This window comes from Pygoscelis adeliae, unplaced genomic scaffold (assembly GCF_000699105.1).
Source record: "Pygoscelis adeliae isolate BGI_AS28 unplaced genomic scaffold, ASM69910v1 Scaffold121, whole genome shotgun sequence".
Classification (NCBI taxonomy): Eukaryota; Metazoa; Chordata; class Aves; order Sphenisciformes; family Spheniscidae; genus Pygoscelis; species Pygoscelis adeliae.
The window spans coordinates 5,037,181-5,055,814 of record NW_008824359.1 but is presented as its reverse complement, the minus strand read 5'-3'; the positions used below and the strand labels follow the sequence as shown (position 1 = coordinate 5,055,814).

The 18,634-nt window shown below is 36.8% G+C and overlaps 1 protein-coding gene across 1 annotated transcript in view; it reads right to left on the bottom strand.

The window, feature by feature from the left end:
• SUPT3H (suppressor of Ty 3 homolog (S. cerevisiae)) overlaps window positions 1-18,634 on the bottom strand; it is a 290,705-nt gene that overhangs the window by 74,538 nt on the left and 197,533 nt on the right. The window contains exons 5-6 of the mRNA XM_009319682.1: window positions 18,306-18,396; window positions 16,475-16,611 (exon numbers count right to left, since the gene is read on the bottom strand). Coding sequence (XP_009317957.1) covers window positions 16,475-16,611; window positions 18,306-18,396 — 228 coding nt within the window. The remainder of the gene's footprint in view (window positions 1-16,474; window positions 16,612-18,305; window positions 18,397-18,634) is intronic.

The following is an 18,634-nucleotide window of genomic DNA, read 5'->3' as shown; positions in this document are numbered from 1 at the left end:
GGAAGTAGAACTGTAACTTTTAGATGAAACTTTACTGATATATCATTTAAAAGCAGAAAATTCAAGATTTTAATTTGTGAACAAAATTTGCCAGGTTTTGTTAGTTTGGTTAAGATCGGAGGAATACTTCGAGACTTTCAAGGCTGAAAGTCAAAGTGAAACTAATTGACTTGTGAAAAACTACGCAAGCATGTGCTGGCAGCTTGTAGTATCTGAAATGTAGATGTTCTGTACTAGTGAAACCACTAGTTTCTCAACAGTGACTTTCCAATGAATTATATCTTAAATAATCTCAGCCACTTCACTGCAAAACAAACAACAAAGCTGTTTTGGGGAGCCTCATCGAGTCATCATAGCTTACATTGCCTTTAACAGAAGAAACAGGTCCTACGTACCCTGGTCTCTTGCTCCGCAGCACTGACTGCCCCCCCAGCACCCTTTACTACTATAGACCCTTCACGCATCTATAAAAGATGAGGTACCATTACAATAGTTTTGATGTTTTTTTTTTTTTTAATCTTGAGATGAGGGAAGGAGAGCAAAGAGCATCTACTGTACATGGATTCATTACCCTAAGCTTTACTGATAGTTTATCCTGTTTCCTAATGAAAGCAAAAAACCCCCACCGTGTCTCTATTAAAAAGCAATCAGATTTGGTATCCTGGTGACACTTTAAAGAGCACATTATGTGGGAAAACAAAATAAACATTTACCCTGGCAAATGAAAGTGAATTTGGGTTTTGACATACTTGGCAGGAAGGTAGAATTATATTCATGTCAAGTATGCAGAAAAGTTAATACAATATTTAAATATTTGCTTAAGTAATATAGAATTTAAAACAACACGTTAGAAGAAACATTTTTTGTGAAATATTTTTAAGTTTTTTAGTATAGGACATGCCATGAAAGTAATATGTTCAGCCGAAATTTCAGACTTCTACAGCCTTTGTTACACATTCCCTTCACTTGTAAAGTGGTAAAGAGTCTTCATCTTCTACTGACAAGTCTTTATTTATATTTCCAAGACAAAGGCAGTTCTTACACTGATGGTTTAAACTGATAACAAATATATGCAGCTTTCCAAAGAAACAACCCTTGAGAATCTGAATCTTACAAATACTGATATAATGAGCTAATGTTAACACTATCTCAGCTAAATCCTACAGCACTCCTCCACTGTTCAATATTACACGTGTGCAATTATTTTACTACTCCTTTAGTTTGCAACAAGACATAGTTCAGTGCAGACAGACCTTTATATCACTCAGAAAGTATCTAAATGCTGTATGTCAACGACCTCTGAAGTTCTCAACTATATTTACTAATGTAGCACTAATTCATAAATTGAGCTGGATACTGGACGCTAGTTTTAGTTCTGAAAGCAAGTCTTTTGATGCACTGTCTAAATAGGCAGATATTGGACTTTCCTTTTTGAGTACAAATCTAAATTAATATTAGCTGCACATACCCACAAAAATAACATTTACCAGTGTATCAGAATTATAAATGATTATGAAGTTTGAGGTACAATATTCTGAATTACTGAGAGTATTTTAGAACATTTATTTTAAGAAAAAGCTTTGCTTAATTTTATCTCATTTGGAGAGATATGCATAATTAGAAAATATTTTGAAACATTTCTAAATTGCCATAATAATACCATAATAATTCAAAGCAACACCACCAGTCTTCATTGTAATTGTACATTGTAGAAATGTGTAATTTTAAAATCACTTGAAAAGAATTCATTTACGTGTAACCTGGTTTGTAAATTTAATTAGGAACTATTAAACTAACTGCTCAGGTTTTCAGTTCTTCTAAATCAGCACAGCTCCTCCAAATCCCGTCATAAGAGAGAAGCCACTGCTTATTTCAAGTCAGCAATTAAAAGCGACATAAAGAGTATTCAGACTGTAAGACATTAACAAAAAGGGCTAGTTTGGGGAATTTGACTTTCAAACTTCTTAATTTGCAGTGCCCAATACACAAATTGTTATGCTGCATTAATGATAGCTTTTGAACATAGTATTCATTCATCCAGCCTGTTATAGAAATAAGTTTAACAAGAGACTATTCCCTGTGCACATTCTTAAAACAGCTTGCAATGAAAACACCACCTTCCAAAGTTGTTAGCACCGTTCAATTCAACATGCAAAATTTTCAGTCACTTACAAAAGAGGAAAACAGATAACATTTTTAAATACAGAAAGAATTCTTTTTTTTTATTCTATTTTTATTCTACAGTTGGTCAAATGGTTTTAAAAGGTAGAAAGCTTTGAATTCAAGAGCTTAGCAAGAGATATCCCAGAACCCTACTACCAGGATAATCTCCTGAAAGGAAGCCACGGCTCTAATTCCTGTTCAAAATCAGTTATAAAGATATTGAATATTTGCCATAGTTCAGGTTGATATTCTTACTGCTGGGCACTGACAGCTTTGTAAATTTAACCTGAAAATGAAAAGAATTTAATTTTGGAAATGTCAAAAACTGTTCACATTTCTAAGGATTTCTCTCATTCTATTTAGATTTTCTTGGAGGTTCCAACTGACTGAAATGGAAGGGTTAGGGGTTTTTTGGGAGGTGAAGGGGTGACAAGGTGAGTCAAAGATCTATGAAAAAAAGAAAAATTTTAAAAAATTCACATAGCCCTACTCACAGAATAATGGAAAAATGTCTTCAGTTCAAAATATTATACTTAATTTAACATAATTGTGATGCAAAGAACAATATCTTTAGTAATAAGATTTTGAAGCACAGCTTTGAAGGTTGAAGACTATTTAGTATTAAAAGTGCTTATAGTGTAGCAGCACTAACAACCACAGTTTGGCATCAATTACTTGACTGTGCTGTTAGAAGTTGCTGTAGATTCTCATGCCATCATATATGCTGTTGGAGAAAATTTACTCTTCTTTGGTGGTTGCTTGGCTTCCTCAGGGCTCCTGAATTTTTCTGATGTTTTTAAAGTCAGATCTAGCATTTATCAAAGGTGCCAATGTCTCTTCAGCATTTTTGTCTCTCTCTTTAAAATACAATTCAGGGTAACAAGGTTAGCAGACACAGCAGTCATCTCACTAATACATTTCTTTAAATATTGGAACTAGAAAACAGATCTCCAGCCTTGGGGTACATCAAGAGTTAACTCCCATTTTAAGAAAGGTGTGATTAGTAGCTGGAAATCCGCCTGAGTTTAGTACATCTGAGGATGCTATTACAATATTCAGATATAAAATAATTAGCTGATGATATGAGCTGACAGCTAATACATCTACAATAAACATTAAAAAAATTATTTCCAAGCGGATGTAGAGTATGTGTTCTCTTTCTAAGCTGTTTGATATGGTCTGTGTAAGGAGCTAGGACTCGGTACCAGATGCTGTATGTTCTACAAGCTTTTTCTGCAGATGTCTGCAGCCTGAGAAAATCAACAGTGCTTTGAATAACACTCCTAGTAAAAGCATCTTCTTGTCAGAGTCACTGTATGATATAGGATATGAATCCCACACAAGTGGATGAACTGATTTTAAATAATACCATCTGACAATGGTAGAAAAAACTCTCAGTAGGTCTGACAAAGTCCTGGAAATGGCTGTTAGCCTTGGGAAATAAAATCCAGCCCTCTGACAGAGACTACCCATCCTTCTTTCGTTTGATCAAATGGAAAACCGAATTTAATGATTGCTTCCGAAGTTCCAGAGGCAAAGTTTCAACAGCACTTAACACTGCTACCAAGGAGTCCATATCTTTGCCCCTTACATGTGCCACTCAAAAGAAGGGTCTGGAAAAAATGTTTAAGATTTATTTGAGAATAAAATATATGCATCTTAATGTATTTTTTATATTACCACTTTACATTGCTTTCTTGCCATTGCTTTTAAAGAAATCTCTTTTAGAACACCAAAAGTATAATGTATGTGATACAGATACCATTATGCCAAAGACATTCTAAAAGTCTGCCACTGCCTGCATACAAAAGTGAAAAGAGCTACATCTTTGTCATAAATCCACACATTCAACTGAGAAGAATATTCTTTTTGCTCAAAAATAAGACTGTGGCCCCCGACTTGATAAAGATCTTACTGAATTCACATAAATCAATTTCTAAAATTTATTCTCCATGCAAAATCAGTATTTTTTCTAGTGATAGTATTATGGTCTTGTCTTCCTTGAAAACTTAGGTCTAGTTGTGGATGTACTTTGTCAAGCCAAAGTGGCAGCAATGCCTAATTTTTGCTACGTTAAAGTTAGCTAAATGTGAACCCCAGATTATTAAAAGGGTCAAATGCTGATCTCAGAAATATCTGTAAGATTAAACTCTGCATGTTCGCTCCATGAGGGCTTTATGCAAGGTAGCTATCTGAAAATGAGAACTGTTACTGTTTTTTCCTGAGTATCCAAATTAAAATAAACTTTTCTGATTCATTTAACGGAAGTGCATAGCTGTTTAGGTATCCTCAATTTTAATCAAAGACGGTAGAGCAAAATGGAAGAGAAGAGAGAGACAAAATTTAAAGCTTGAGGGGCAAAACATACAAATGGAAACATGTTACCTTCTGTAGAGTTAATAAACTATGCCAGCTTATTACCCATGCTGTTCTGTTAGGAACATTGTCGGTCTGTTTTCTAGTGGATTGGGTAAGGATGCATCTCCCATTTTGCAACATGTAGAGCTTGATGATATTGCTTTACCATTTCAACAGACACTTAAGATGCTTAAATATTACTGCTTCTAATTCCATAGCTGCGACACATGTGTGAAGCTATCACTGAGTGCAATTTTGCACAGCAGCCAGATCATATTCTTACGGAAGAATACAGCAAGCAACATTATAGATAAAATAAACCGCAATGACTGAGACAAAATGAAAGACAGAAAACCCTGTTCCTTGTATACATAAAACGTCTATTCCAGGAAATACCAGCAGTTACAGATTACAGAAAGTGCAGAAGCTGGAAAGTCCAATTATACGCTACCTAGATTTTTAAACAGTTTTTAGAAATTTGAGATGGTTTATCATCTATGTGTTTTATAAAAGCTCTTCTATTTCTACCCCACCTGCCATTTTAATATCTGAAATGGGAAACTTGAGTGCAGAATCATAGAATGGTAGAAAAATTTACACCAGAAAAAGTTTGGGACCTTTCCAGAGATCTCTAGTTCGACTCTCTGCTCAAAAGAGGTCCAACGAGATCGAGTGGCTCAGGACCTTGACCAGTCAAGTTTGGAATATCTCCAAAGTTGGAGACTTCCTCAACCTCTCTGGCCAACCAGTTTCAATCTCTGATCAGAATTTTTTGTTTTCCTATTACATATCAGTCCAAACTCTGTCCTTTACCATGCACATTCAAGCAGGGTCTGGCTCCATCTCTCCCGTATCCTGCCATTAGCCAGTTGTAGATAGCAATAAAATTTCCGTTTAGCCTCCTCTTTTTCAGGCTGAACAAGCTGTAGTCTCCCAGCCTTTCGTCCCATGTCAGGTGCTCCAGCCCCCTAAACTTCTTGGTGACCCTCTGCCAGACTCGCTTCAGTATGTCAAAGTCCTTCTTGTACTTGGGAGCACAAAATTGGACAGATGCAGTCTCACAAGTGCCAAATACCGGGGAAGCATTATTTCCCTTGACCTGCTGGCTAACCTCTTGCTAACACAGCCCAGTATGTGGTTGGCCCACAAGCTGTACTGTTGCATGGGGTTACTGCATCCCGCATTTGCTTTTGTTGAACTTCATGAGGTTCCCATCAGCCCATTTCTCCAGACTATCAACAAGGTCCTTCTGAATGGCAGGCCTGCTTTCCAGAGATTTGACTGCTCTGGTATCATGACTCAGTATTTATTTGCCATGCTATGAATTACTGCTTTTATTTAGTTTATAAGATTCAAGAGCTAATCATGTCTGAGTTTAATGCACAAAGAGAAAGAAATGCTTCAAGAAAACGCAGTTCAAGGGGAGGCAACTACCCTGGTTAAGAGATGTCCTATGCTCACTTTAATTCCTTGCATGTTAATTTACATGGAAAGCTAATAAAACTAAAATCAACGTTAACATGCATACTTTGTGTTCTTCTTTGTACTTATGTTCTTATTCTTACTCTCAGTACTAACATGATATCCCCTTTAAAAATCTGCCATAGGATCCTATTTTAAGGATAGTCTAAGTGTCAGGTCCTATCAGAATGAGCTTTGAAACCAAAAATGCTGGTATTTCTAATACACCTCTTAATTCAATAGGAAGCAATGTGTTTACTGTTGGATTATCTTAATGACCTTCACCTTAGGCAACAGATCATTTGGCTTTCCTAATGACATCTGAACTGTAGTGTGAATGTAGGTGGGAAGGCTTGGCCCCTGGTGGCTTTGCAAATGGGAACGAAAAATGACAACACTTGTACTTAGCAACTGGGTAATATGTAATCAAATCTTGTGATATGCTAGCTTTTAGACTGGAACTTACTCAAAGGAAGATGACAATACATAGATAGTGACTACTGAGTGAATCAAGTGATTCTCAATTTTTTGCTTAAGTGCCTGCGACAAAGGTTCACAAAATCCTATCTGAATTCAAATACCATGAGCAACATAGACCAGAAGCTAGCAAAATGACCTCTTTACTTCTGAGGAGAAAAATTGCACTAGTCCTGGCTAATCCTGTGGTCAGAAGGCAAAAGGAAAAATAAAACCCCAAATGAAGTACAAAAGAAGAAAAGCAAAGATCAAATATACATAAGGAGGAACAGAACAGATCTCCATTTAGCCCAGGTTCCAAGAGTAGCTAGCCATGAAGGCTTAGGGAATAGTATAACTACAAGACAAGCTTATAATAATTATCTTCCAGAACAGTTGTACAGCACCCGGTGATCTGTGGCTCAAGCACTTCCTTAACCAAATGCAACGTCTTTGTATTCAATAGCCTTCAATAGATTTTTTTTTTTTCCCATTAAATTGTGCAATTCAATAGATCTGAGCTCATTTTGGCTATGTTTAGCTGGAGTGCAGCCTGAAAGTTACTTTCTGTGCTCCTCTAAATTGTCTGTATGCTACAAACTGTGGATGGAGAGGCTATGATGACACACAGCTTGCTCACTCTGCTATCAGATTGAAGTGCCAATCTGAAAGAAAGGGATTCTTAGAAATTTTGTAGAAGGTTTGCAGGGCTAACCCATGAGCCTCATTAAAACTAGGTTTTGGTTCCCGGCTGGAGTCTAATACTGAGAGAGGCATTGTTATTCCCTTAGTGAATATACAGAGTAAGGAGAGGAAAAAAGGGGCTTCTCTACTATACCTGTCATGTCTACAAATAGCAGATAAATGAACCTCCAGCTAAATTAATTTGACACTGCCTTAGGTTGAGAGGCATGCACCAGTCTCCTATGGATGAAGCAGGAAAAAATCCTTTCCTTAATATGGGTTTGTGAATGTTCTCACTTGTCTGTTAAATCCAGGACCTTGCCTGTTAAATCTCAGAACCCTCTCTTCTGCAGTAGTGGAAATAGAACACCATCAAACCCCCTTCTATTTCATGCCATAGAGAACCTTCCTCTATTGTCTTCATTTGTTAGAAGATTTCTTTTCTTCCACAGAAAGCTTTTTGTAATATGAATCCTTAAATCGAAGGAGAGAGAAATTCAGGAGCGCCCACTGAAGCTTGGTCAAACAGTGACTGATGACCCAAGGTGCTCCTGCACCATGGAGCTTTGCAGGTGGGAGTGAGAGAAGCGGGTGGTTGTGAAGTCTTCTGCCAAAAATATGGGGTCTCTGTGCTGAGGTTTCAGTCTCGCTTTTCACAAGCGTCAGAAAATCTCTTCATTGCAACAGGTGAGAAGTGGGAATGTCCTAGAGTTATACTGTGTTTGACCTTTTTACATAATTTTCACTCTTGTTATAACTCCATGGATTTTTCTTTTGAGTTTTGTGAATCCTGTACAAAACAGTCTCAAAAATGGTTTTATGCAAGTGACTAATTCTTTCAGGAAAGCTTGAGATGTTAAAACTGTTCTCAGTATAGGCCTGGTTAACATCTTGCCCTAAGAAATAAACTGTTGCCATTTTTTCTTCATTCAGAAAGGACTTAAATATTAGGCTAATGGAGCTTGAAAGATTAGTAATTTGCTATAGAAAGGTTCAAAGACCTGAAAACCCCCCTTTTTTCCCCCCCAAAGCATCTGACTTAAATCCTTTCTTGCAGAAAAGCTTTGTCTTACCCCATCTCTACACAACCTCTGAAATACAAATCATTATCAGCACTGATCTGTTTAATTACTTTAAAGCATGACAGCAATTTCAATGACCTGCTACCAATGGGACCTTTGTCAGGCTTCAGCACCGTTCCTTGTTCCCAGTTCTCCAAAGTTTACATAAACAATAACTGTGTTGTGAGTACCAATATATGGTGACTAGTATATCTAAGCAACAAACATGTTAAACACAGGATCACAAATGAACAGTGTTAAAATACACTTAGAAGGAGAATGTTTCTTTAGTCTTACATTTGGCTCCTAATCAAATGCTCTGTGGAAATACTGTTTATATGTGTGTCTATGTTTAATTATAGCTATAAATAATATATATCTAAAATTTCCTTCCAAAAGTTAAGTTAAAATGCAGTCATTTGGGTGTCAAAAATACAAAATACAACAGCCCAGAATCTTCCTCTTGCTCAGACAAAGCAAACAGTGGCAAAAAAATACTCAAAGAGCTAAAAGACAGAAAAGCAAATAACACCTTGTCCTCCCAGCAAAACCGCCTAAATTTGCAGTATGAGCAACGTTCACTAAAATGCTCTAAAACCAACAATATTTTACCAGGACTGAAGACCCAAACAAATAGCACACTGTAAGTAACCATAGCAATCAACCCCAATGTGAGAAAACCCTAATAATCTTAGATTTGTAGCAGCGTAAAAAGTCTATTGATATTATTGGCTATAACAAGAAACCTTTTCTACTTGATAGCTTTTTCCCATTCCGACCAGAATGACACGATATTGACAGACGTATAGATAATAATGAAAAACTGTTTCTATTTCCTGTTTACTTTTAACCAATTCAACCATTACCCAAGAGAAATAGTGTTTTCCCAGTATCCCAAGCATTCCCAAGCAATGTGTAATCAGAGAAACCATTAATACTAGCAGGCTTATTTTTATACTGAATAATACTTACAAACACTTTGATGCCCAGACAGCTAATTTACAGTTGAGATGGTACTAGTTGTGCTATCTTTGCACTCATCTGGAAACACTGGAGTGATGCAGTGAAATTAATTCCCTCTAAATTTGGAGTCCTAACTTTGGTAAGGTATGTTTTGCAATATTGAAAAAACATTGCCGAGAGAATAAAGGTTTTTTTCTTGATTGATGTTCCATCTACGTTCTTTTTAATCTCTGCATCCACATATATCAAAAGAAGTAGACAGCATATAGGGAGCTGGCGTTGACCTTATAGTCTATCAGAGATCATCATTACACTCTTTTTCTCATATAGTCAAGGTCCCACTGCATACACAGAACTTCAGTCTCCAAAAAGAACCACCCCAGAGGCACCAGAAGTACTTTTCCTAACATCTGATGAATTACACTCAAATGTGACTTAAACATTTTATGGTTTTTTTTTTTGGGGGGGGGGGGGGAGGCAAAGAAAAAGTATTTTTCCCTCTGGTCTAAGAAATGAACTTTCCCCTGGATTGTTTCTCTCTCATTTCTGAGTACAGAAGCTGGCCTAAGTTACCGGGATGTTTAAACTTTTAGGCAGGTACAGTTAAGTGAAATTCAGCCCAACTTGCAGTAGCGACGCACCGAGCTCTCAAAGCAGCTTAAGGGGGTGGGAGAAGGAGATCCTGGGGTTTTTTCATCGCTGTCCCAGGAATCTAGTGTCCCAGGGGAGGAACCTTCCCGCTCCTATTTGAGCACTTTACTTAGTCATTATAAGTCCCTTGTCAAATTCAAACCAACTTCTCCTTATTTGGCCTGGACACACAAGTGAGGAAGATACTGGTTTACACTTAAGGTTGCAGTTATTTAGTCCACACATCAATGTATCATAAGGTTTTTAACGCTATGGCTTGTCCTTCTGTGTCCCATCACTGGGATCCCTTAGCCCATTTTTGACAATGTTGAGTAAAGAATAAGGAACCTTATTTTCTACCCCCTTTTTTCCCAAAACTTAATGACTTAAAATTTAAGGCTATAACTTGAGTTGCTGGTGTAAATGGCATAAGATTAGAAAGCTGCAATTCTATATGTGGACCAGCACAAGATAAATGGATGATAGATCTGTGACAGTATTTTTAAAGACAGCACAGAAATGCAACAGGGATTACACTCCTATTCTCAAATGAACCTGAGCAACCATACATACTTGTGGGCATATATACTCCACCCCTTTACCAGTTCCCCAAAACTCAAGCTTTTTACACTTCTAATACTTTTTGTCTTAGTCTTTCAGCCTCCACTCCCCACATATGGCCAGGATAGAAGCAAAATTGTCACTGACAACACAGAGAAATTCCCTGCAAGATAAATACATCCAGAGGAGTCTACAGAGCTGTGTAGCTCACTGTAAGGAAGAGACAAACATTTGATCAGCTGAATAGCTCCACAAACTCCACTGTTTAAACTGCCTGGGTCTCCAGTAACTACAGTGGGAGATGAGACACTTAACAAAACCGCAAAACAAATTTAAACATTTTCATCTGTAGCCAAATCTTACCCCAAGATGTATTCTTTCATAGGGTGTAGCTGTTAAAATCTAAGAAGGGTTAACACTTATAAACTGTGATTCTAAAAATTAGTAAATTATTAGATTTGGACACAATATCATGAGATAACAGAAGTCACCACTCAACTAAATGCAAAGATTCTGTCCCAAAATATATCTCTTGTTGACAAGAATCTGAAATCAGTAAGAAAGTTAAAAATAATTCTTTCTGAAGAAACAGAAAAATAATTTATCATAAAAATTATATAGCAAAAAAGATGTGCTCTGAGAAACAATGCCCTCACGCTTAGTAACATAAAATTTTTAGTTTGTCTTCCGGTGTGTAGTTTCTATTAAGTATGTGTTGTCTGTACTATAGCACTAAGCTTTCCATATGGGCTTTAAATCAAATTCCAGTTTGTTATTGATACACCCTGCATGAACAGATACTCCCTAAAGAGTAATGACCCCACACAGCACTTACACTGGCATAATTTTCTCCAGTGAAATGAGCACAGTAGTACTAAAAGGCCTCAGAGCTGTTTCTAAATAATTTCCTGCTTATTTTCTTTGTACATCTTTTCCAAATTAGTACAATGAATTTTAGTATTTCAACACCATCTTTCGGATCCTCCCTTAACAGAAGAGCTCATAGTTTCTTTTCTGAATTATCTCACCAAATCTTAGCTGTCTCAACTAAAGGATGCCAGGTCCATACCCTAGCTCCAAGGGCAGTCAGAATGGAGCAACCTGTGTCCGTGTTCCTGCTCTCCAAGCCTCCCAAAGAGAGTGGCCACAACCAAACCGTGCCATGGAGAGCGCTCCTGGCCCAGGCTGCCTCCCAAACTGTGCCCAGGAATTGTTTGGGTCAATGCTACTTGGCTCAGGTCAAAGCGTGACCACACAAAAGTTTTAATATAGGTGATCATATTCCAGTAGGAAGGAATCTTCTTGGTCACTGTCTAATTTGCTACTGTAGACACAACTAAATGCCGGGTCTACCTTATTTCTGTGATTGAAACAGAGGGACTTCCAGAGCATGATTTCTTGTACCCCAAGGTGCATTTACCTGTGTTCAGGTGTCTTGTCCAGACACAAATTAATTGTATCTGACACAGACAAAATTAAATGGGAGCAATTTAACCTCATGTGAACAAAGGATATATTCCAAACACATCTACACTTTATTGCAATCTACTGTATTTTGCACAGGGCCCATCGCATTTCTGTGAGCTTTGTACGGATATCCCACTAACAGAAGCGTACTAATGAGCAGTACAGGAAAAATCACATCCACAATGAACTTCCTAGAACAATAATATGTATCCGTAGTTTTTAAATACCTAACGTAATTGATAGGACAATACACCTTAAAGAACCACAAGCTTCTGCCAATCCCCTTCTGTAGGGACGTAACTTAGTTTTAACATTTTGCTGGCATCTAGCCTGTTTTCAAGGTACCGTATTCTTCTAGGGAAGTTATTTTCCCTCCACTGTTTATTCAAACTTGCAATGTACTATGAAAGCATTATGGTAGCTACTGCAGCTGAATTATTGCCATATAACATCTGAGTGTTGGAAATATATCCCTGAACTAGCAGTCAGAGTGACAGATGAATGATGTTTCCCTTAATCCTAGGGGAACAAAAGTGAAACAGAGCATTCACAGCGTGATGCTCTGTGCATTCCTTTGTATGTCAGTTGAGATTTCTGATGGGAAGACTTCTTCCTGGTGGGGGAGGTATTGGAACTATAAAACAAATGATAAAAAATGGATATTTACAGAATGAGAGAGAAGTCAGCTTTGCAATGATGTTGACTGAAGTTTTAAAATCGCTATACTTGATTTTAATAACAAGACATGGAGAATTTGATAGTGGTTCACATACAAAAATTTAGCAGAACTGGAGTTACCATTCACAGAATCACAGCCAAACCTGCAGATAGTTTTACTATGGACAGGTCACCTGAGAGGTTCAGAGTAGCAACATAAGGACACAAACACCCAAAACTGCATCTCTACCCAAACCGCAAGATAAGGAAAAATGCAAAGATTTTAAATGAGCATGCACCTCCTTCCCACACCAATTCAGCCATATCCCACAGGAATCCTAACTCTCCCCTCTAAATTATTTTGAAGAGACAGAGAAAAGCAAAACTGCAATCCACTTGCAAGGTTTTACTTATCGTGAATTCTGTCATGCAACAGGCAATAGAAGGGAAATTGAACTCCCGAGCACCACCAGCTCTGGTTATTCCAGAGCCTAACCTGTACAATAACAAAGGGGTGTTAGGTAGATCGCCGTTACATGTGTTATTCTCGAGAGACTGTCATCTGTTATGAAGACAACGTCTATGATCCAAATAGCTCTCCTTCACGTGCACAGTTCAATTACATCTATGAACGAGAATAGTTTATTCCATCTATAACTGTTCTGTTCTTACGCTGAGGAGCAGCGTTTCACTGGTGTTTTAGTGCTATCTTAGGAGTGCAAAATACTAACTGTTATGAAATGAGACAGAGGTGCTATTCCAGTTTTTATTTTGTTTTGATTTTGCCAATACAGTTGGCTGGTTTGCTACTATTTATTGCTATTATTGAAGTTTTTATAATAAGTCATCTAATCACAATGTATCAATAACATAATCTTGTATTATGACAAAGTAATGTGAATTTTGTTCTTAATTTCTGCCCTGTATTTTAAGAGTATTCCACTTTCCTTTCCACATTGCTACTATTACTGTTTTTTAGATATGTTTGCTTCAAATTAAAACCACAGGATACATCAATAAGTCTATATACAATCCTAGAAGAATGTCCTTTCTTTTTAATATGACAGCGTTAGTGGGTGTTTTTTAGTCAAAAGCGTAGAGCTGTTTGTTCTCCTTTAGTAATGTTTGAAAGTGGCTTGGAGCTTTGCTTATTCCTCCGTGGTACAAATACAGAGTCGACCTCACAGAACAGCAAGCGATCTCATGAAGTCTTAGCTCTAATTTTATAAAATGTTTTAAAAGAAATGAATACAAACAATATTTGCTTTTTGTATCATAACTGAAACCATACTGCTAAACAATCATATCCTGTTTAGCCCATAATGACATCAGAAATATATGTTTATCATCTGCTCTGGACAACTTAGCATGATTTTGGCCCAAGGCAAAGTGGAACTGAAATTATTTACAGTTGTCCAAACCAAGACAACCACACATTTCTGAGGTAATTGATACCTAAAAGGAACACTGCCTTTAGATCACAGTCCATGATTTAACTATACTAATTCCTTAAAGAACGCTGTTAGAATTTTTAAAGTGTCTATTAGATTTCCTCCAAAACTTAGCATGGGTTAAACAATCTACTGCACAAAGAAAATGTGATACACGAGATTAGCCCCTCCACTAACAGCTCTTCCTTTAGGAATGGATCACGTTTCCTACTATCTTTGATTCCCTTCCACCCACCTCAAAGTGACAACAAAATCCCAAACAAAACAAAGCCAAAAGTATGTTAAACATTTTGAATAGCATGACTCAACCAATCTTTCATGTTTTATCATTAGTTTTGAAAACTAATAAGAAAGAAAATACATAGTACTGACTTAATACCTGTATATAATTCATTCTAAAATAAAAGAAAATATATAGTACTGACTTCATACCTGTATATGATTCATTCTAAAATAAGTAAATCTTGATTTTTCTTTTTTTTTTAAACATGGAAACAGATCAAGAGTTCACAAAATGTAATAAAGTAAAGCAATTGAGAGAAGAATTACTTTTTATACACACACACACACACACACTCTACAGGTCATGAATTATACTCTAGTGAGAAAAAAACAAAACATATAGTCAGATGAAAGATAAATATTTGATTGCAGGAACACATTCCTTGACAGACAAACACAGAGTCAGATTTATCCTTGTCTAGGGCAGGGAACTTCATACTCCTAGCAACTTGTCTAGTTTTTTACACCAAAAAAATATTATACTGGAATGACAGAAGAGAATGTAAAGTCAAGCACACAACCCATTCATTCAGAACAGTGTTGTTATGTGTTTTTGTGCGTACAAGCTCAAATGATTTGCCTGCCTTTATGCAAAACATAACATTTTGCATAAATAAATAAGTAAGAAAGCAAAGCAAAGAAAAGAAACCATCAGTTTCCAAAACACAAACAGTGTTTGGGAACAACTGTTCTGTGACACCGATTCTCAGCTGGGGAGAAGTGGGACCTGTTACTAGCCAAATTCTTAGAGAGAAGGGATTCTTGATTGGATTTTGAGTAATTGTAATGGGGAGAATAAGGGTTAACAGGACTGGGAAACTCCCAGTTCTGAAAAGGGGCTCTGCTAAGAAGAAAAAATGAGACTTACAGCTAGGCAGGATAAAAATTGGGTTATTTCTTAGAATTTTCCATGAAATCCTGAAAGTGAAATGAGGCCCTAATAGTGAAATATTAAATACAAAAAAATTACCGAATGCATCAGCCACCTCAGCATAGAAAATAAAATCAAATCAAAAGTAACCAGCTTCTACCACTGAAAGGGTATAAAAAGCACTCTAAACCCAGCAAGTTTCCAAAAGCCACATACACTAATACTGACTAAAAAGGATAGAAATTGGCCCAAACTAGTGTGGAATTGTGAGCGTGCTCCTGGCACAGTTTTGCCCTTGACATTCAGTTGCCCACACAAGACATGAGGAGGAATTGGGCACAAAGAGGGGCCATGGGCTGTTCTCCGTATTCGCTATGGACAGGGCTACCGAAAAGACAGGGTAGCCCTGTCCACCTACAGAAAATTTAGCCACAGGGACCGAAGCCGAGCCATGTTCGCTTAGGGACATGGTTTAGTGGGCATGGTGGTGTTGGGTTGACGGTTGGACTCGATGATCTTAGAGGTCTTTTCCAACCTTAATGATTCTATGATTCTATGTCACCTGCCTTCAGGGCCAGAGAACTGGTCCTGGCCTAGTTTATTAATTAATACAGATACAGCCTTTGGCTCTTATAAAAACTTCAGAGTAAATGACATTCGAGAAGATGCTCTGCTGATAGAGAGGACATGGAGTTGATAAGATCTATAAGATGCACTTGCTATGATGTAGTATCTTGTGCCAGTGTTGCTAAACCTCAGTGAAACCAAGTAAAACTGGTATCAAAACCAACCGGTATCAAAACCATCGTTCCACAGACTTCCATGCTAACACAGCTATACCGTTTCTTGATCCCGCCTAGCTTTTTGACAGTGATATGGTACTACATTCTGTAATGTAGACATAATTTTTCGTAAGTACATAGATCAGAAAATAGAACTTGAAAGCAGGATGGAGAGAAGAGCATATACTAAAGCACATTTGCACAGAATATTTTAATTTTATTTGTAAGCTGCGTTATATGAAAAGAGTCCTCAAATGCTATTGAAACAATTTTCTAATGAGAGGAATAATGAAAAAGAAAAAAATTATTTTGAAAAATGCATGTGAAATGTTTATAAATAGAATCTGCTTCCTACAGGAAGGAAATACAAATACATGGCAGACAGAAAGATCCGTAACTACCCTTTCATAATCTTCCTTCTCAGCATGCTTGCTTAGATATCAGGAAACATTTGAGGGAATAGGAAAAATATGGAAATAGGATTCTTTAGACCATCTGGACAAAAGGAAAAAACACGTAACAATGATATAATATGCAGCACGAAAAAGGCATCAGACCAGCATGATGTATGAAATATTTCACAGTTTTCTCTGCTGGAGCTGGGTATCAGTAAAAGAAAAGAATTACCTCCATTCGCTCTTGCTTGACATCATCAATCTCATCATCTTCAAACATGGCTAAGAGCTCTCCAGTCTGGTCAATGGAGTTGAGAAAGTCTTGAGCAAGCTTCTGCCGTTTGTTGGTGTTATTACTGTTGAATTTGTCTTCACAAAGGTAAGCAAAGAACAACAAACAAGTTATTTGGCTTCTCCAAACATCAACCGATGTCCCTAGGAGGGACATGTTTTAGAATCAGATGCACTGTGCAGAAAATGCCTGTTCTTGCTGTCCTCCTCATATAAGTTGTGCTACCTGACCAAAGTGATGTCACTGCTGCGCTGCAGTAGCACTGTAGTAAAAATTCAACTTTCGTGTTTTCTAGTATAACCTCATGTTTTTTCGTAATCTAGAGAAACCGAGTCTACTGCTCATATATCATTATTTCTCACTGAAGGATCCACAGCGGACAGAGCTGTAGAAGAAACCACCCTTCTTTGGTTGTACAAAAACCTCACTTGTACAACAGAATATATAGAGGAAATGCTCTTTCCTGAAAGCACGCAGAACATCCTTATTACCTACTGCCTAAAGCAAACCATAGCACAAACACTAAGATGCAGCTCCACAGCTGATGAACCATTGCTCTACAGTAAAACCTAGAGAACCCTGGCAAGGTGATCTCTGTTGTTCTAAACAGAATGGCAGCTATAAAGACATTAGCTTCACAAAACAAACTTAATGGCTTCAATTACCAAAGTCTGCCAGAAAATGCAATCTTTAATTCCCAGATGAACCGTGTTTAGGAAGCTTTTCATGAGCATCTAAATGGCTTACGGAAATTGTTTATTTGTTTTAAATAGTGACACAGACTTAAGTATGAAAAAAACAAAGCTGTCAGGTAGGAAGCTATACTGCCAGATTGTTTGCACGAAACAATATACGTTCACGTGTGGTGAAAATAAAATGCCACAGGCAAATTAAATCTCAAATGAGTTGACAAAAACTCATCCACAGATTGACTAAGTCAAAGCAAGGAGTACAATGTTTACCTAATATCAACGTGGATGCTCAGAGGAATCAAACACAAGGAATTCATTGTAAGGGGAAAAAATAAAAATAAAAGGCTCTGAGAAAGGAAATAAGTTAAATGCAGAAAGTTGTATATGGACATTGCTAGATGTTATAAAAATATGGCAAGCTTTAGATTTGCTATGATAAGTTTTAACTTTTTACACAGGAAATGCTAATTCTTCTATTAATATAAATCAACAAAACTTTATACCAGAAAATTATATGGCATCAATTAATATATTTTTAAATCAAAGAGCTTCTCCTTTAAATGCATCGGTTATAAAATCTGTGACTTGCTCATTGAATGGGGAAACAAAAGTGTTTCTCATTTTTTAAATTACAGATTCAAAGTTTAAAATGTTAAACCACACTGAAAACAAGCCCAGGTCATATATTAGTATTCAATGACTTCAGATTATGGGATTTTTTTTTGTAAAACATGTCAAAACCCTTTGATAATAATTTAACAAATGTCCATTCAATTGCACGCGGTAGCTGCCGCATTTAAATTACTCATGATGAAATCAATTAGCCCTTTAATCAGCACCAGTTTCTTACTTCAACAGAGTCCTGACATTAAGCAGTCTCACTCATCATTTGGATGGTAGATGCAAATACTCACTTTTGAAGTATTTCAAATGGAAAAGCAGAGATTTTAAACCAAGTTACTCCGAAGACAATATTTTTCTGTCTAACTATTAAGCAAGACATTAATACTTTGCATTGAGCTGTTCAGCACTTTTATAAAATATCAAGCCTCCCCCAAATTAAGTAATTTTCTTTCTACCTTCAAGGAGGTCATCTTCTTCTATTCCTTTGACAATTTTAGATTTGTAGTCTCGAAAAAACATGTATTTAAGCAGCCTTCTAAGCTTCTTCTAAGAGAAAAAAAATACATTTATATTAATATTATATAGTTATTTTTTATTTAGACTAACTTTGTAAGACACAAACATACAAATGTGTAATACATTTCTCAGTAAATATAATTCTTTTAATGTTCATAATTTTTGATTCTGCAGAAAATCCATACATAGAAAGTACATCAAGGTCAGTAGCAATTCCACAATATATATTATTTATTTGAGCTCCTTGGTACTTTGCTTGCCAACTGTG